Below are 18,053 nucleotides of genomic sequence, written 5' to 3'. Positions count from 1 at the left end.
CCCTGGGCCCTCGCCTCTTCTGGGCCCTGAACTCGCGCCTCTCCCGGACACCGATCGCGTCGCTGCACGACCTCTCGCCGCTCCTGCGCCCCAACCTCGCCGCTCCTGCTGTACCTGCCCACGCTCTTCGCTGCCGTCGCCCTCCTGCACCAGCCCGCGCTGTGCCTTGCAGTGGTATGCTGCCACACTGCCCAAGGCCGCCGCTCACCGCTCCTTTTATGGCCCTGACCTGCCGCTGATGGTCTCTCGCAGGTCGGGGCCACCACGCTCCTCCAGTCCGCCACTCCTTTTATGGCCCCGACCACTTACACTACACCTGCAGTGTCACTGCAAAGCAGTTTTGCTCTGCACCAATGCTGCAACTATAGTGTAAATGCAACTTGAATCTGCAGTCAGGGCCCAACCTGTCACTACAGCAAACAGGAATGAGATGTCCTCGAGGTGGTATCTTGCTCCACTTCAGGCGGGGAGTTAGTTTAGACATTGATATCGGTTTTATGGTCCATAAGCTGAGCACCTATGTCAAACTTGTCGTGTGAATACATTAATCTAAGAAAGTCTAGAATAGATTTGAAGCTGGATGGGCTGATTGTTTTTGTTAAGCTCTAATATCAGCTCCTCTTACCTACCATATGAATACGATCATAGGAGTCAAGAATATAACTGACCAGATACCCACAACAAACGAGCTAATGCTGGAAGATGAATCCTTTCCAGACAGCTCTGATGATGTAGAACCTCTTGATACAAATTAGAATCTCTTGGCACAGTGCTAAGTTCCAGTTGCTATAAAGCAATTCATTTTTTTCCTTGAAGAAAATACCCAATCTAATTTAAAAATGAATGCTGACATTTTTTGCTGCAAATATTATGATATAGTGGTTGACTCCCTAATGGAAGCTACCATCTTTGTATGATTTCCAAGGCCGTGTCTGGAAAGAAATTACTTCTCTTTGCTTAGCCTAGACCCCTGGCTCCACTGAAAGCAATGATCAGTGAACTGGGACATATGACAACATCCTTCCTCATCGCTACAGGAGATTAAACACTTCCTCATCTTACTCACCAGCTCTATACAGCAGGTGAGACAAACACAGGCTATTAGTCCTTTGATTACTAATTATTCTTCATAGCCATCAAAATATGCACAGATTGTTAGAGAGATAAAATGATTTTCCATCACTTCACAATGGATTAGACAAACGGATGGATTGTAAATCCTTCACTCAATTTTTTAAAAACTTTTTGTTCCAGAGGAAGAAGTCTGTAGCTAGAGAAAATGGTGAGGTAAATATGGATAGCCCCAGGAAATGGATCACAGAATGCTCGGATGCGATATTCAACCATGTGATTCCCACATCCACAAGTTCCCTCTCTGGTGAGTCACCGCTGGAAACTGGCAAAGCAAAACAGGGAGTGAGAAGAACCGTGAGCCAGGCAGCCGGATTGGCACCAGACTCAAACTAGCACCGTGCAGCAGTGGCACCGGTAAAGAGGCTTTAGGGAACTTACCTTTGCACTATCATGTAGAATTCAATGGACCAAATCATTTCCCATTCATTCCCAATTTGGGTAAGTCCCAATCCAAATACAATCTTAATTCAACTGTAACATTTCTTGGCAAGCTAATTATAGATTTATTAGTCTAATTTTTTTTAACTATAAATCACTTTATCACGTCAACAACTCTGTTCAGATCTGTAGCATAACACAACTTTGAAGTCAGTGGCTGTTCTTTTGCTGGTCTTACAAAGACGTCTTGTGAAATCTGAGAAAGCAGTAGCCTGTTACTGGGGAAGCACAGCCCTGTGCACCTTCAATCGCCTGATAATGTGCTTTCAGAGAAAACTCTTACTATGACAGTACCAGTCCAGTGATGCTACATTCAACCTAGCCCTGCCTACATAATTCCCTTTTCTGCTCTTTCACTCATAGCAGCACTACAGTGTTCAGCGCCTCATGATCGTGAGAAAAGTTTAAAACCGAATGCCATTGTATTGAAAGTAGGTGATGTGTTCTGCAAAATAATGGTAATTGGCAATAACTTTAAGGCTGTATTTCAATCTCGGGACATTTGCTGAAAGTCATAAATCACTCGAGTTTCACGTCTTCTGCTTTGTGATGTCATGTAGACCACTCAAAGCGTTTGTTGTCCACAATTGCCTTTTGTTTAACCGATTTGCAGTACAATATTACTGCATACTCACTTGTTACAGCCCACATTCACTCTGCATGCCTGCAATATCATTAGACTTTGTTCCAGAATTTGTAACAGCAGCATAGCAACATCAACCAGTGTCTTCACTCAACAAAACCCCCCATTCTAAACAATATTAGGATTTTTTTTGGGGGGCAGGGAGATAATTATGTATAAAGTAATAACTTCATTCAGATCTCACCTCACTTTCAGGTTTAGAATAGCTATACTCATCTCTGATCCTCCATTGATGGTGGAGTGCATGGAGGGGTGCTGAACGCAAAAAAAACTGTCCCTCCCTTCCCAAAATAATTAGAGACTTGAAATGCACCATCAAATCCAGTCTATCTGTCATGCCTTTACTGTTAATCTGCCAGCAATCAGTGTAGAAGCTTCATGAATATCCCCATCCTCAATGATGGCAGAGCCCAGCACGTGAGTGCAAAAGACAAGGCTGAGGCATTTACAACCATCTTCAGCCAGAAGTGCTGACTGGATGATCCATATCGGCCTCCTCCGGAGGTCTCCACCATCAAAGAAGTCAGTCTTCAGCCAATATGATTCACTCCATGTCATAACCAGAAACGGCTGAGCGCACTGGATACAGCAAAGGTTATGGGGCCCCGACAACATTCCGGTTGTTGTGCTGAAGACTTGTGCTCCAAAACTAGCCATGCCATTAGCCAAGCTGTTCCAGTGCAGCCCCTCGAAATCGAGGAAGACTTACTTCTACTCTAAAAGTGAGTTCTCAGGTGGCTGTACAGTCCAATGCGGGAATTACAGTCTCTGTAAGAGGTGAGGCAGACAGTGGTTGAAGGAAAGGGTGGGTGGGGAGCCTGGTTTGCCGCAAGCTCCTTCTGCTGTCTGCGCTTGCTTTCTGCATGTTCTTGACGACGAGATTCGAGGTGCTCAGCGCCCTCCCGGATGCTCTTCCTCCACTTGGGTGGTCTTGGACCAGGGATTCCCAGGTGCCGGTGAGGATGTTGCACTTTATCAAGGAGGCTTTGAGGGTATCCTTGAAGCATTTCCTCTGCCCACCTGGGTATCGCTTGCCGTGTAGGGAGTTCCGAGTAAAGCACTTGCTTAGGAAGTCTCATGTTGGTCATGCCCAACGGAGCTGGTCGAGTGTGGGCAGCGCTTCAATGCTGCAGATGTTGGCCTGGGCGAGGACACTGGCATCTATCCAACAATGTGAAAAACTGCCCAGGTATGTACTGACCACAAAAAGCAAGACAAATCTAATCCGGCCAATTACCGCCATATCAGCAAAGTGATGGAAGGTGTCGTCAATAGTGCTATCAAGCAGCACTTAATCACCAATAACCTGCTCACCGATGCCCAGAAGTGGGAATGTTCGCTGATGACTACAGTGTTCAGTGCCATTCGCAACGCCTCAGATAATGAAGCAGTCCATGCCCGCATGCAGCAAGACTGTGGCGCCATTCAGGCTTGGGCTGATAAGTGGCAAGCAACATTCGCGCCACACAAGTGCCAGGCAATGACTATCTCCAACAAGCGAGAGTCTAACTACCGCCCCTTGACATTCAACAGCATTACTATCACCGAGTCCCTCACCATCAATATCCTGGGGGTTACTATTGACCAGAAACTTAACTGGACAGGCCACATAAATACTGTGGCAACAAGAGCAGGTCGGAGGCTGGGTATTCTGCAGCGAGTGTCTCACCTCCTGACTCCCTAAAGCCTTTCCACCACCTACAAGGCACAAGTCATCCACTTGCCTGGATGAGTGCCGCTTCAACAACACTCAGCAAGCTCGACACCATCCAGGACAAAGCAGCCCGGTTGATTGGCACCCCATCCACCACCTTAAACATTCATTCCCTCCATCAACAACATACCATGGCTGCAGTGTGTACCAAATACAAGATGCACTGTAGCAACTCGCCAAGGCTTCTTTGGCAGCACCTCCCAAACCCACGACCTCTACCACCTAGAAGGACAAGGGCAGCAGGCGCACCACCACCTCCATGTTTCCCTCCAAGTCACACACCATCCTGACTTGGAAATATATCACTGTTCCTTCATAGTCGCTGGGTCAAAATCCTGGAACTCCCTCCCTAACAGCACTGTGGGAGCACCTTCACCACACAGACTGCAGTGGTTCAAGAAGGAGGCTCACCACCATCTTCTCAAATAAAAAAAAGTCATAATCAATAAACCAGATTTCTGATTCAAGTGTATACCTATATTGTGATGCACGTATCATACTGCAGACCACAAAAGGCTAAGTGTGCCTTACCCTCGTAGACAAGATTTGTAAGTCTGGGAATAGTCTAGTAGATAAGTATTAAACAGCTTGTGGAGGATTAAATATATATTAAATATCAAGCTGCATTTCTGGCTGCTAAGCTCAGCTCATTCGTCATTACGGATTGGGTGCATGGCACACTGTTTGTTTCCTTTGAAGGGGCAGGGTGTGTCCCTACCACAAGACACTTATCTCCTTGGTTTGTCCAGTTAGACAATGAGTTTGTCCTTCACAGACTACAAGCATTATCTCGATAGTCCCCAAGTTCTAAAGGATTCTGTTTATTTTTCCAAAGTTCAAACTTGACAAATAGAAACAAAATGTATTTTAGAACTGCATGATTAATTTCTGCACTATACTGTCAGGAAAGGGTCAAAGTGCACGCACCACGGATATTTACTGTGACAGAGAAATTAGAGACGGGTGTGGTATCATCCTGCTCTTAAACATATCTTTGAATGACTTCCCTTAGGGAATTAGCAAACCATTATCACAGAACAGTGGACTAGATCATGAGAGAGTAGGCCATTCACAGAATGCTCTGCCCGATTACTGTCACAGCAGAGCAATGATAAATGTAACCCTTGATGGACAAACTGCTCTGCTGCATAGATAGAAAACAAACAAGACTGTTGCTCCTGACTCAGGAGATGTTTCGCAGAGTGAGTCACCTCTGGCATTTAGAACACATCCATAACTAGCTTATTCAATAAAGCTTCTCAGCAAAGCTTCTCTGCATCACCTCTGCTGTAACAAGGATGATGGCAGGACTCGGTGCTTTCAAGCCATATTGTAGTCAATAGTACCGCCCAAATTTCAACAAGCGCACCATGCAGTAAAATGAGGCAATATGGTTGGACTCTGCTTCAACAGTGGTTCATGGATTAAAATTGCAAACTCTTACTGCCCTATGCATAAAGAACATTTTTCTAAACTCCCCTTTAATTCTTTTTGTGCACTGTTGTCATTTTCTCGATGACCAACAACAACTTGCCTTTATATTGTGCCTTTAATTTAGTATAATGTCCCAAGGCACTTCACAGGAGCGTTATCAAACTAAATTTGACACCAAGGCACATAAGCAGATACGAGGACAGGTGACTAAAAACGTGGTCAAAAGGTAGGTTTTAAGAAACATCTTAAAGGAGAGAGGTAGGGAGGTGGAGAGGTTTGGCGAGGGAATTCCAGATCTTGGCAGCCGCCAATGGTGGAGCGGCGAAGATCAGAGATGCGCAAGAGGACAGAATTGGAGGAGCACAGATATCTCAGAGGGTTGTGTGGATGGAGAAGATTACAGAGTTAGGGAGGGGTGAGACCACGAAGGGATTTGAAAACAAGGATGAGAATTTTAAAATCAAAACATTGCCGTACCAGGAGCCAATGTAGGTCAGCGAGCACAGGGGTGATGGGTGAACGGGAGTTGGTACAAGTTAGGATGCAGGCAGCAGATTTTTGGATGAGCTCAAGTTTACGAAGGGGCAAGGTGGGAGGCCAGCCAGGTGAGCATTAGAAGAGTCGAGTCTAGAAATAAAAAAGGCATGAATGAGGTAGATGAGTTGAGGCAGGGGCAAAGATGGGTGGAAGTAAGCAGTCCGGGTGATGGAAACAATGTGTTACAGTACTATTTACCATTCCAAAAAATGCTGTAATCTTAATAGGATTGCCAACACTCCCGAATTGACCGGGAGTCTCCCAAAATTGAGGACTGATCTCCCGGCACTGGGAGAAAAATCTGCGAAGTCAGCAAAGCTCGCCTGGTGGTTGCCACTGCTGCATCTGGTGAATCTGCTCCTGGGGTGATGCTTCGGTTTCACGCATACAACTGCGAAGCATTCACGTGAAACTGACTAAGCGGGCCATTTCTCTCCTCGGAGACCGCCAGGGGAAGAGTAGCTCCAGGGAACAGGCAGCGAGAGGAGAGGATAGGACTGAGACCTTGCAGCTGTGGACCAGCTCCGTCACAAGCATCGAGCCAGTGCTGCCAAGAAACCCGCTTCCATAAGCGGTATCACTTTTACAATATGCTCAAGGGAATGGCGAACTTTGGTCCTGAATCCAGAGGGAGCGTGGAGGTAAACATGTCTTAAAGGGACCGCACTGCCAGACATATCTGGCATGCAAGCCGAAACTGTTCCTTCTGTGAACAAAAAAGCGAGTTTTAAATTCGCATGTAACCAAAGAGTTGTAATTACCTATCATGTGTGCCAGAAGGAGTGTCTCAAACGCCAATACAGCAGCTACTTTTGTTGGAAATCAAATAACATTGCAAATGGAATACTCTTGAAGCTTCCAACAACAGGATGGGCCGAATGATTTCCAAATGTATTGTGGATTCTACAGAACTACTTTTCATCTGCAATGCTCTGTTCCTCTGCCCATAAATATATGATAAAGCCGGTTTAGTTCCAGATGATACCTCCTGAGTCGAGGTGGTATCATAATACAATTGAATTTGATATTGTGTTTGAGAGGCAGAAGGGAAAGTCACAAACCAGAGTTTTAAATTTAAGTAAGGCAAACTTCGAAGGGCAGCCTTCCGGTTCTCAGAACATCTCGCCCGATAACTGTTGGCACAAAACCATGAGCAAAAACACTCAACTACAGGGGAATCATCCCCAATGTGGTAAATATAACATTTGCAAGCTGCGAGGAAGTGTCATGTAATCAGACGTCATGTGATTTGATCTCACGTGATCAAACCTGATGCAATAGCTTCAAATAGAGTTAGCAACCCTAAATCTTAAAGATTTCGAGCAGGTCACTTCTTAATCTTCGCAGTTCTAGTGAAAAAAGCCCAAACGTCTCAAATTACTCTTCACGACTGTAAACCCCCTCATCCATGATGACATCCTAAAAAATAAACTAATTGCATATGTCCACGGTAGTGCAGATTGAACCTGATCTGCGAAAAGAACAGACTTGATGGGCAAACAGCATTTTTTCATTGCATACTTAATGATATTCTTACTGTAACTCATTAATTGTCTCACAGACAAGAGATGGCTCAGTAGCTCAAAATTCTCTAATAACCTTTGAATAAACAATAGGGTGTTTAATGAGAACCGCTGTGGCTAAGCAATGAATGTCACAGAAATTGTAGGTCAGGCCCGATATCAAGGAACCCCTTACCTTTGTCAGTCACCCATGCTGTGAGATCCTACTCAGCCTTTCATTGAGTTGTTCCAAAGCAGCAGACTTGAAATGTAAATTGTAAATTATCTCAAGATTGTTGTCAGCAAATATTGTGTGAATCGGTGTTGATCTGACCAGTTAAATGGCACACAAGATATGCTCCACATAAATTCTCAGTTTTCTGACAGATTTCTCCAACTCCTTAATTCAAAGATTTATCTCTGAAATCACCTTTAAGCCTTTTTGGCTTTACCCAATGAGTACATTGTGGGCCTATAACAGCATCACACAAATCACACATAAGGCTTGTTTCAAGTTCGGGCCTGTTGGCTTTTAGAAGCTCATCTAATGTTTACTGGCATGATGTACACTGAATTAATGCCAAAGGGATTTACAATGTTTTAAATACATTAGTGAAAGTCTTTTTCTCTTTCACAAATCTGTTTAAGTTTAATCCTTTGAAAACGTGAAGAACTTCTCAAACTGGATCACTGCTCCTTTCTTCACTTTCTTTTGATAAAAATATCTTATCTTACACTATGATCATCAATAAACAGATTTAGTAATTGTTATACTGATCATGGTTTGTTTGCATAGTTCAGCTCAATTTAAATTCATCACGGTTTCTCAAAATATAGTAATTAATCAAAGACCGCTAAGATCCTGTTGGTACTTTGGGTGGAAGTTTGGTAAAAAAATATAGAAAAAAAAAATGCCCGGCGGGAAAAATAGGTGTTGCACGTGGATTCTTGGCGGTCCTGGTCAAATTAAGTCCAAGGCTAGAGTCGGCCTAGGGAAGGGGGAAAACACCAAAAATATTTTTTCAAAAAAATAAAACACTGGAAAACATTGAGGCGCCTTTTCCACTGAATCACTGAAAAAGAATTAGAAAAAAAATGTTCTCTTACCTTTTTTTGCAGGGTTTCATTCCTACCGTCCATCGAAAGGCTGGTCCGACTGGGCATGTTTTTTTCAAGAAGTACGGAACACCACTCCCACCAAACTCGGCGGGAGCGGTTTTCCCAGTATTTCAAAACCGCTGGCGGAAGGCCCTGATGAAACTCCCAACGAATGGAAGACCGCCCAAAACAAGGAAATTCCACCGAAAAACCCGGCGGTACCGTCATCAATTTCGGGCCCTATCTCTCCCATGGCCCTGGGATTAGTTAGATCAATTTGATCCAAATTATTTTCATTATTTTGCAAATTAGCTCTCGCGCCCCACTGATAGAGCAATGGCACCTTTATCTCAGGGGTTTCAGAATCTTGTTTTTTGTGATTGGGGGAATTAGTGATCAAGCTAATCACTGTTTATGTTACAGACAGCACATGGAGGCACACAGACAAGCTAACAGACAAACTGCCTCAAGGGGAGTACCACACAGATCACATTTTACCAGGCAGACTTTCTCTCCGATGAGGAAACTTATGAATGGTAGTACAGGGTATAGGTAGTACATAGCGTACCACTAACAAATTGTGCTAATGGCACCTAGTGGTAGTTAACGGATACTGTAAGCACTTCTTTGGTGATTGAATAGACTATTGACTGGTAGGTGAGAAGGATTATATAAACTCCTTTTATTCCCATACATGCTGGCTTCTTTAAATAAATAAATAATTTACTAAAGCAATAGGCAATCTTCCTTCGTTAAGAGGCGAGCCAGAAAATGATGGACCTCTAGGGGTGACAGCTCATTTTCATTGCACTAGAGAAGTGCTATTAATTAAAGGGATGGATCTCGAGGAGGTGGGGAGTAGACAGAGGCATGGAACAGGGAATCCAAAGAAGGAGACTCAACTAGATAGATGAGATATGAAAACAGGAAAAAGGCATTGAACTGAAGGGGTCAACAATCAAGAAGCATCAGCTCACTAAGAACACAGGGATCAGAGGCACTAAGCAGGGAAGAAACAGGGTTAAATCAAAGACTGAATTAAGTACCACGTATAAATATGATCACCGCATGACAGCGATCACCTTAATAATGCTAATTATCATACCACTGATGGAAATCGTTAAAAAAATTAGCAGTCCCAAAACAATGCTTAAATCTCATTCATTTTACTCATATCAACATGCCTTGTCAATACAAGTTACTGCTTGGGTTTTTCCCATTAAAACGGAGACGGAGTAATAAAATACATCGCATCGCAAACATGACCAGGATGGCTGGACAGCATGTGTGGCCTTTCCTCATTATCACATTATGTCCCTATGATTACATTTGCAGTCTATAAATCCTCTTCACACAGCAATTTGATTTGAGTGCGATAAGGTAGTGAGTGTGATCAGAACCACTTAAACATTGCACTACTGCACTACAGGTGGCATCCTGTTACTCTGTACTGCCATCTGTGCAACCATCACAAGGAAAATAAAAAAACTCAAGAGTTTTGCCCAGAATATTTACGTACTTTTTAACAAACAAACTGAATGGCATCAAAGGTGGCCAGTGACACAATTATTTCCCCTCATGACAATACAGTGAGGTTGTACAGGTACTGAACATTCCTGAACCACAAAGTAGAAACTTCATTGTATACACAAACAAGAGCAGCAGAATTTTTACACTAATTTTTCAAAAGTCGACTGACTTGATTTTTTAAGTAGAATGTGTTTTTATCTTTATGTATAAAAATTGCCAATTATTAGTTGATAGTACATTAACTATTGCTATTTTACCTTTGTTTTTTTTAAAGAGATGCTCTGAATAGCTGTCTTTGCATCACTTTCTGTGGTGCACAGAAAGCTGCACTGTAACACACCCATTCAAAGTAAAGCAATCCCTTGACCCAAAATGTCCAAATAAGTAGACACTATCTGAAGCCCGTTAGAGACAAGGGAGGTGAAATTGATCTTCGGTAAAAGCGCAAAATGGGCCTTGCCAAATCAGCTACCCGTTTTACACCATGCAAGATCTTCTTTTCCAGTTAGGTCAATGGAAAAGAGCATTGGCCACTGTGTAACATGGGCAGCCGATCTCAATTGCCGAAAACCAATGTTACCCTCAAGATTTTGAAACTAGGAGTCCATTCAGACTCCCATGTCCAGCTCTAAGGAATCTAGTATTGAATTCAATGAGTTCACATGGAGCAAAAATTAGTGCGATGGTGATGCTCTGCTTTATTGATACGAAACAATAATTACTAGTGACATCTAATCAGAACATCAATACTGTAGAAACTGTTATTTTTAATCTACTGACTGCAGTTCAATTTGGATCATTTTTGAGGCATACACATTGAACAGAAATGTGTACTGATAGCAACTGGCAAGCATGTCTGAAAGAACTATCCATTAATTCAACACAATACCAATCTGCATTCTGTCATAAACATGGTTTACATCAAACCAATGAGCTCCTTTGGATGGAATTGAAAAGTAAATTCCTGACCTTCCCTCCTGACTGAATGAGAAGCAGTGCTAATGTTAGACAAGATGTCCATGCCTGACCATTGTGTTGAAATGGATATGTGTAGAAATAATGGGCCCAAGTTTCCACAGGATAAAAAACGGGTGCCCCTCTGAGCTGGGAGTCCGTTTTTCGCGCCTAAAACGGCGCCAGAAAAAAAACGCGTTATTCTCGAGCGCTTTGCAGCTCCTTGTCTGTTTGGCGCGGCGCCCAGGGGGGCGGAGCCTACACTCGCGCCGATTTTGTAAGTGGGAGGGGGCGGGTACTATTTAAATTAGTTTTTTTCCTGCCGGCAACGCTGCGCGTGCGCGTTGGAGCGTTCACGCACGCGCAGTGTGAAGGAAACATTGGCACTCGGCCATTTTTGTAGTTCTTTGTAGCTGTTTAATTTTTGAACATTTTTTAATAAAAGCACATTGCCATCAGCACATCAGCACTGAGGCTTCTTGCAGCCTTCTCACTGTCTCCTTCCCCTCCCCACCCTCCACGGCAACAAACGGCGGTTTCCTTCCCCACCCCCGCGGCAACGAACGATGGCTGAAGCACTTTCACACAGGTAGGAAGATGGTTTATTTAATCTTTTCTTTGCTTATAAATGTTTATTCAGGTTGGATTTATTTGTATAATATTTGTAGAAGTATAAATAAGGATTGATTGTAGAATTTAATGACTTCCCTTCCCCCCCCCCTCCCCCCCACCTCGTTCTGGACGCCTAATTTGTAACCTGCGCCTGATTTTTTAATGTGTAGAACAGGTTTTTTCAGTTCTACAAAAATCTTCACTTGCTCCATTCTATTTTAGTTTGGAATACGTTTTCACTGTGGAAACTTTCAAATCAGGCGTCAGTGGCCGGACACGCCCCCTTTTGAAGAAAAAATTCTGTTCAAAAGTAGAACTGTTCTACCTGACTAGAACTGCAGAAAAAAAAATGTGGAGAATTGCGATTTCTAAGATAGTCCGTTCTCCACCAGTTGCTCGTAAAAATCAGGCGCAAATCATGTGGAAACTTGGGCCCAATAAGAGGAATTGACGAGAGAATTGTAAAACAGACTTAACAAACCTCTGAAGGTTTCTTCTCTTCCTGTCTTGTCCAGGGGTGCTTTGTACTTGCTGTTTTAGAACTTCGAGACCATAATGTTATGTGACCTTCAGAAAGGAGATCAGTGAGAACAAGTTAGACTCTGGTGATAACAATGAAATAGAATTGTGCACATTAACCATACACTATTGGATTAATAAAATAAAGTAATCCAATCCAATCCAATCCAATTGGTTTAGAAGGTGCTTTAGAACTGTGGTAAAAGAAACTGCTCAAATAAATCGCTGGCATCATCTTAGAGACTGTTTGCCTCAGTTAATGATGATTCAAACAGCTGCAATATAAACATAAGAAATTGGAGCAGGAGTAGGCCATTTGGCCCCTCGAGCCTGCTCCGCCATTTAATAAGATTATGGCTGATCTGATCATGGACTCAGCTCCACTTCTCTGTCCGCTCCCCCTAACCCTTTATTCCCTTATCGCTCAAAAATCTGTCTATCTCCGCCTTAAATATATTCAATGACCCAGCCTCCACAGCTCTCTGGAGCAGAGAATTCCACAGATTTACAACCCTCTGAGAGAAGAAATTCCTCCTCATCTCAGTTTTAAAGGGGTGGCCCCTTATTCTGAGACTATGACCCCCTAGTTCTAGTGTTCCCTATGAGTGGAAATATCCTCTTTGTGCATCCACCTTGTCTAGCCCCCTCATTATCTTATGTTTCAATAAGATCACCTCTCATCCTTCTGAACTCCAATGAATATAGGCCCAACCTTTCTTCATAAGTCAACCCCCTCATCTCCGGAATCAACCTCGTAAACCTTCTCTGAACAGCCTCCAATGCAAGTATATCCTTCCTTAAATACGGAGACCAAAACTGAACACAGTACTCTAGGTGTGGACTATGAGAGCAACTGAGAAAACTTTCAGGATTATGTCCTTTTTCATAGTTCACCTCTCATTTCCTGGCCAAGAGGATGGGCGGGTGACCTGTTACCAGGCCTCTGCCAACACTGTTCCGAATCCATCATGAAGACATAAGGGAGAGGCTATTTTCTCCTTCTTCCCCACAAGGGGAAGCTTGGTCTCAGCCAGATACCTCTCTTCAACAGCACAACAAAGGTCAGAAACTCACTGTCCCAGAACTGCAAGGTCATGCAGTGTCCTCACTCTGTAGTGCAGAAGATTGGAATGCAACTTAGTGTACTGGGGCATCAATTTCTAACCGCCTTCAATTAGAGTGCTAACTTCTAATTGAAGACACTTCTTATTAAATTATCACTTTTTGCTTTGGTGTTAAATTTTAAAGATAATAATGACATTACAGCTTGTTTTATGCCAGGATATGCAGTGTTGAGCTGATTATAACATTTAGATGATTGAATCTGTCTCCTTGTATAGCACAGGTCACACTGAAATCATAATTTTAGCTACTTTAGCGCATGGGTATGTAAACTCAACCATTCTCACTGGTTCACCAACTGTTATTAATTTCTGGCAGACATTAGAGGGGTACATTTGCAATTTTTCACATCCATTACAGAGTTTTGCGAGAGAGGAGTGTGGATTTAAAAACAAATTTGCCAATTCTTGAACCGCCAATTCTTGAGTAAACAATCTGTGACATTTCACTCTGTCCTTAAAAAAAAGGACTTCAAGTTGCCGGATTGAGGTTCTTACTGTCCGTGGTGTCGGAGTCCTCACTGCTGGTGGAAAACTTCCTCCGTTTCATTATTTCATTATCCATCCGGAGATCTGCAATAATTACAAACAATCTCTGTCAATTCCAAGTGAAGCTTGCAAAATGTTACCAAAGTGACTGTTTTGGATTAAAACACCACATTGCAACAGGGTCCACACTGCAGCTGGGATTAGAACCAGTGGGAACATGCATTCTAGAGATTTACAACACCAAAAACTTTTACTTATGTAGCGCCTTTAATGCAAAATAAATGTCTCAAGGCACTTCACAGAAGCCGAATCAGATAGAAATGGGTGCTTGTTCAAAGGAGATATTAGAAGGGGTGATGTGGAATCTATATGGGTAGAGCTACAGAACACCAAAGAGCAAAAAACGTTAGTGGGAGTTGTGTACAGACCTCCAAACAGTAGTAGTGATGTCCGGGAGGGCATCAAACAGGAAATTAGGGGTGCATGCAATAAAGGTGCAGCAGTTATAATGGGTGACTTTAATATGCACATAGATTGGGCTAACCAAACTGGAAGCAATACGGTGGAGGAGGATTTCCTGGAGTGCATAAGGGATGGTTTTTTAGACCAATATGTCGAGGAACCAACTAGGGGGGAGGCCATCTTAGACTGGGTGTTATGTAATGAGAGAGGATTAATTAGCAATCTCGTTGTGCGAGGCCCCTTGGGGAAGAGTGACCATAATATGGTGGAATTCTGCATTAGGATGGAGAATGAAACAGTTAATTCAGAGACCATGGTCCAGAACTTAAAGAAGGCTAACTTTGAAGGTATGAGGCGTGAATTGGCTGGGATGGATTGGCGAATGATACTTAAAGGGTTGACTGTGGATGGGCAATGGCAGACATTTAGAGACCGCATGGATGAACTACAACAATTGTACATTCCTGTCTGGCATAAAAATAAAAAAGGGAAGGTGACTCAACCGTGGCTATCAAGGGAAATCAGGGATAGTATTAAAGCCAAGGAAGTGGCATACAAATTGGCCAGAAATAGCAGCGAACCTGAGGACTGGGAGAAATTTAGAACTCAGCAGAGGAGGACAAAGGGTTTGATTAGGGCAGGGAAAATGGAGTATGAGAAGAAGCTTGCAGGGAACATTAAGACGGATTGCAAAAGTTTCTATAGATATGTAAAGAGAAAAAGGTTAGTAAAGACAAACGTAGGTCCCCTGCAGTCAGAATCAGGGGAAGTCATAACGGGGAACAAAGAAATGGCGGACCAATTGAACAAGTACTTTGGTTCGGTATTCACGAAGGAGGACACAAACAACCTTCCGGTTATAAAAGGGGTCGGGGGGTCTAGTAAGGAGGAGGAACTGAGGGAAATCCTTATTAGCCGGGAAATTGTGTTGGGGAAATTGATGGGATTGAAGGCCGATAAATCCCCAGGGCCTGATGGACTGCATCCCAGAGTACTTAAGGAGGTGGCCTTGGAAATAATGGATGCATTGACAGTCATTTTCCAACATTCCATTGACTCTGGATCAGTTCCTATAGAGTGGAGGATAGCCAATGTAACCCCACTTTTTAAAAAAGGAGGGAGAGAGAAAACAGGGAATTATAGACTGGTCAGCCTGACATCGGTAGTGGGTAAAATGATGGAATCAATTATTAAGGATGTCATAGCAGTGCATTTGGAAAGAGGTGACATGATAGGTCCAAGTCAGCATGGATTTGTGAAAGGGAAATCATGCTTGACAAATCTTCTGGAATTTTTTGAGGATGTTTCCAGTAGAGTGGACAAGGGAGAACCAGTTGATGTGGTATATTTGGACTTTCAGAAGGCGTTCGACAAGGTCCCACACAAGAGACTGATGTGCAAAGTTAGAGCACATGGGATTGGGGGTAGTGTGCTGACATGGATTGAGAACTGGTTGTCAGACAGGAAGCAAAGAGTAGGAGTAAATGGGTACTTTTCAGAATGGCAGGCAGTGACAAGTGGGGTACCGCAAGGTTCTGTGCTGGGGCCCCAGCTGTTTACACTGTACATTAATGATTTGGATGAGGGGATTAAATGTAGTATCTCCAAATTTGCGGATGACACTAAGTTGGGTGACAGTGTGAGCTGCGAGGAGGATGCTGTGAGGCTGCAGAGCGACTTGGATAGGTTAGGTGAGTGGGCAAATGCATGGGAGATGAAGTATAATGTGGATAAATGTGAGGTTATCCACTTTGGTGGTAAAAACAGAGAGACAGACTATTATCTGAATGGTGACAGATTAGGAAAAGGGGAGGTGCAAAGAGACCTGGGTGTCATGGTACATCAGTCATTGAAGGTTGGCATGCAGGTGCAGCAGGCGGTTAAGAAAGCAAATGGCATGTTGGCCTTCATAGCAAGGGGATTTGAGTACAGGGGCAGGGAGGTGTTGCTACAGTTGTACAGGGCATTGGTGAGGCCACAGCTGGAGTATTGTGTACAGTTTTGGTCTCCTAACCTGAGGAAGGACATTCTTGCTATTGAGGGAGTGCAGCGAAGGTTCACCAGACTGATTCCCGGGATGGCGGGACTGACCTATCAAGAAAGACTGGATCAACTGGGCTTGTATTCACTGGAGTTCAGAAGAATGAGAGGGGACCTCATGGAAACATTTAAAATTCTGACGGGGTTAGACAGGTTAGATGCAGGAAGAATGTTCCCAATGTTGGGGAAGTCCAGAACCAGAGGTCACAGTCTAAGGATAAGGGGTAAGCCATTTAGGACCGAGATGCGGAGGAACTTCTTCACCCAGAGAGTGGTGAACCTGTGGAATTCTCTACCACAGAAAGTTGTTGAGGCCAATTCACTAAATATATTCAAAAAGGAGTTAGATGAAGTCCTTACTACTAGGGGGATCAAGGGGTATGGCGAGAAAGCAGGAATGGGGTACTGAAGTTGAATGTTCAGCCATGAACTCATTGAATGGCGGTGCAGGTTAGAAGGGCCGAATGGCCTACTCCTGCACCTATTTTCTATGTTTCTATGTTTCTATGACCGAAAGATTGGTCAAAGTGTTTGTTTTAAAGGAGAGGGAGGTGGAGAAGGTTTATGGAAGGAAGCCCAGAACATGGGGCCTCGATGACTGAAGGCATGGCCGCCACAGTGGAGTGAAGGGAAAGGGGATGCACAAAAGTCCAGAATCAGAGAAACGGCGCGGTTGAGTGGGTTGGAGATTACAGAGATAGGGAGAGGGAAGATCATGAAGGGATATAAATACAAGGATGGGAATTTTAAATTTGAGATGCTGGGAGCCTGTAGGTCAGCAAGGACATAGGGGATGGGAGAGTGGGCTTGGTGCGGAATAGAATGCGGGCAGTAGAGTTTTGGATGAGCTGACGTTTATGTAGGATGGCAGGCCAACCAGGAGAGAATTTAAATAGTTGCGTCTGAAGGTGACTAAGACAAGGATGAGGGTTTCGGCAGCAGATGTCAGGGCGGAGACGGGCAATGTCACGGAGGTGAAAATAGGCAGTCCTTGTGATGGAGAGGATACGGGGCTGGAAGTTCAGCTCAGAGCCAAACAGAACACCAAGGCTGTGAACAGTTTAGTTCAATCAAAGACCGTGGCCAGGGAGGAGATGGAATCGGTGACGGAGTTTGTGGTAGGCTCAAAAGACAATGGCTTCAATCTTCCCAACGCATAACTGGAAATTACGGCTTATCCCAAGAATGGTAGTGGGGAAGAAAACAGACAGACACTTGGGGCTGGGATGCAGATCTTTCAGGGTCTGATAGTTGTCATTAGAACAGCTATTTTGCTGATTAGTGGAAAATCAGATCCAGGGCCCAATAGTGACACCTGCAAGAGGCAACCATTTCTCAGGACAGCAGCACATGCCAGTTATCTGGCTTATTCCCTCACAGTACCCTGTAAGTGCCAAAGTGGCACCTAAGAGACAGGACCAGGCTGCCAAGGTGGATGTTAAACAGATGCAGCCTGCAACAGGTCCTTCCGAGGACCAAGCTGGTATGAGAGAAGAGCCATCTCAGTGCCATTGGCCTTTTGTACTTCATGAGTAACCAACCACATTTCAGGATAGTGGCCCATAGGTTGCACCTAGGAGAAGCACGATAATAGGAACTAGTCACATTACACACCCAAAGAAGCACAGTGTGAACAAGGAGTACAATAGCTATTGATCACTATTGATCAGAATTGGTTACAATAAAAGAGAAGGTGCATTTATCTCATGCAATCATGGAGATGTAGTCATACTCATCTTGTGCTCATGCAGTGATGGAGATTGTAAAGACCTGTAAGGTCAGGTAGGGGCAGAGATCTGAAATCCTGTGAGGTTTCAGGACATGTA

General features: G+C 43.8%; 1 protein-coding gene across 12 annotated transcripts in view; it reads right to left on the bottom strand.

Annotated features, from left to right (window-relative positions):
- Nucleotides 1-18,053, bottom strand: part of LOC139262914 (protein Jade-1-like) — a 197,528-nt gene that overhangs the window by 163,532 nt on the left and 15,943 nt on the right. For all 12 annotated transcript variants that reach the window (XM_070878203.1, XM_070878205.1, XM_070878204.1 and 9 more), the window contains 2 exons: nucleotides 13,735-13,809; nucleotides 12,078-12,163 (listed from right to left, as the gene is read on the bottom strand). In XM_070878203.1, the coding sequence (XP_070734304.1) occupies nucleotides 12,078-12,163; nucleotides 13,735-13,801 (153 nt within the window). In that variant the 5' untranslated portion in view covers nucleotides 13,802-13,809. The remainder of the gene's footprint in view (nucleotides 1-12,077; nucleotides 12,164-13,734; nucleotides 13,810-18,053) is intronic.

This window comes from Pristiophorus japonicus, chromosome 4 (assembly GCF_044704955.1).
Source record: "Pristiophorus japonicus isolate sPriJap1 chromosome 4, sPriJap1.hap1, whole genome shotgun sequence".
NCBI lineage: Eukaryota > Metazoa > Chordata > Chondrichthyes > Pristiophoridae > Pristiophorus > Pristiophorus japonicus.
The sequence above is the reverse complement of the archived record's forward strand: the minus strand, read 5'-3'. Positions and strand labels throughout refer to the sequence as shown.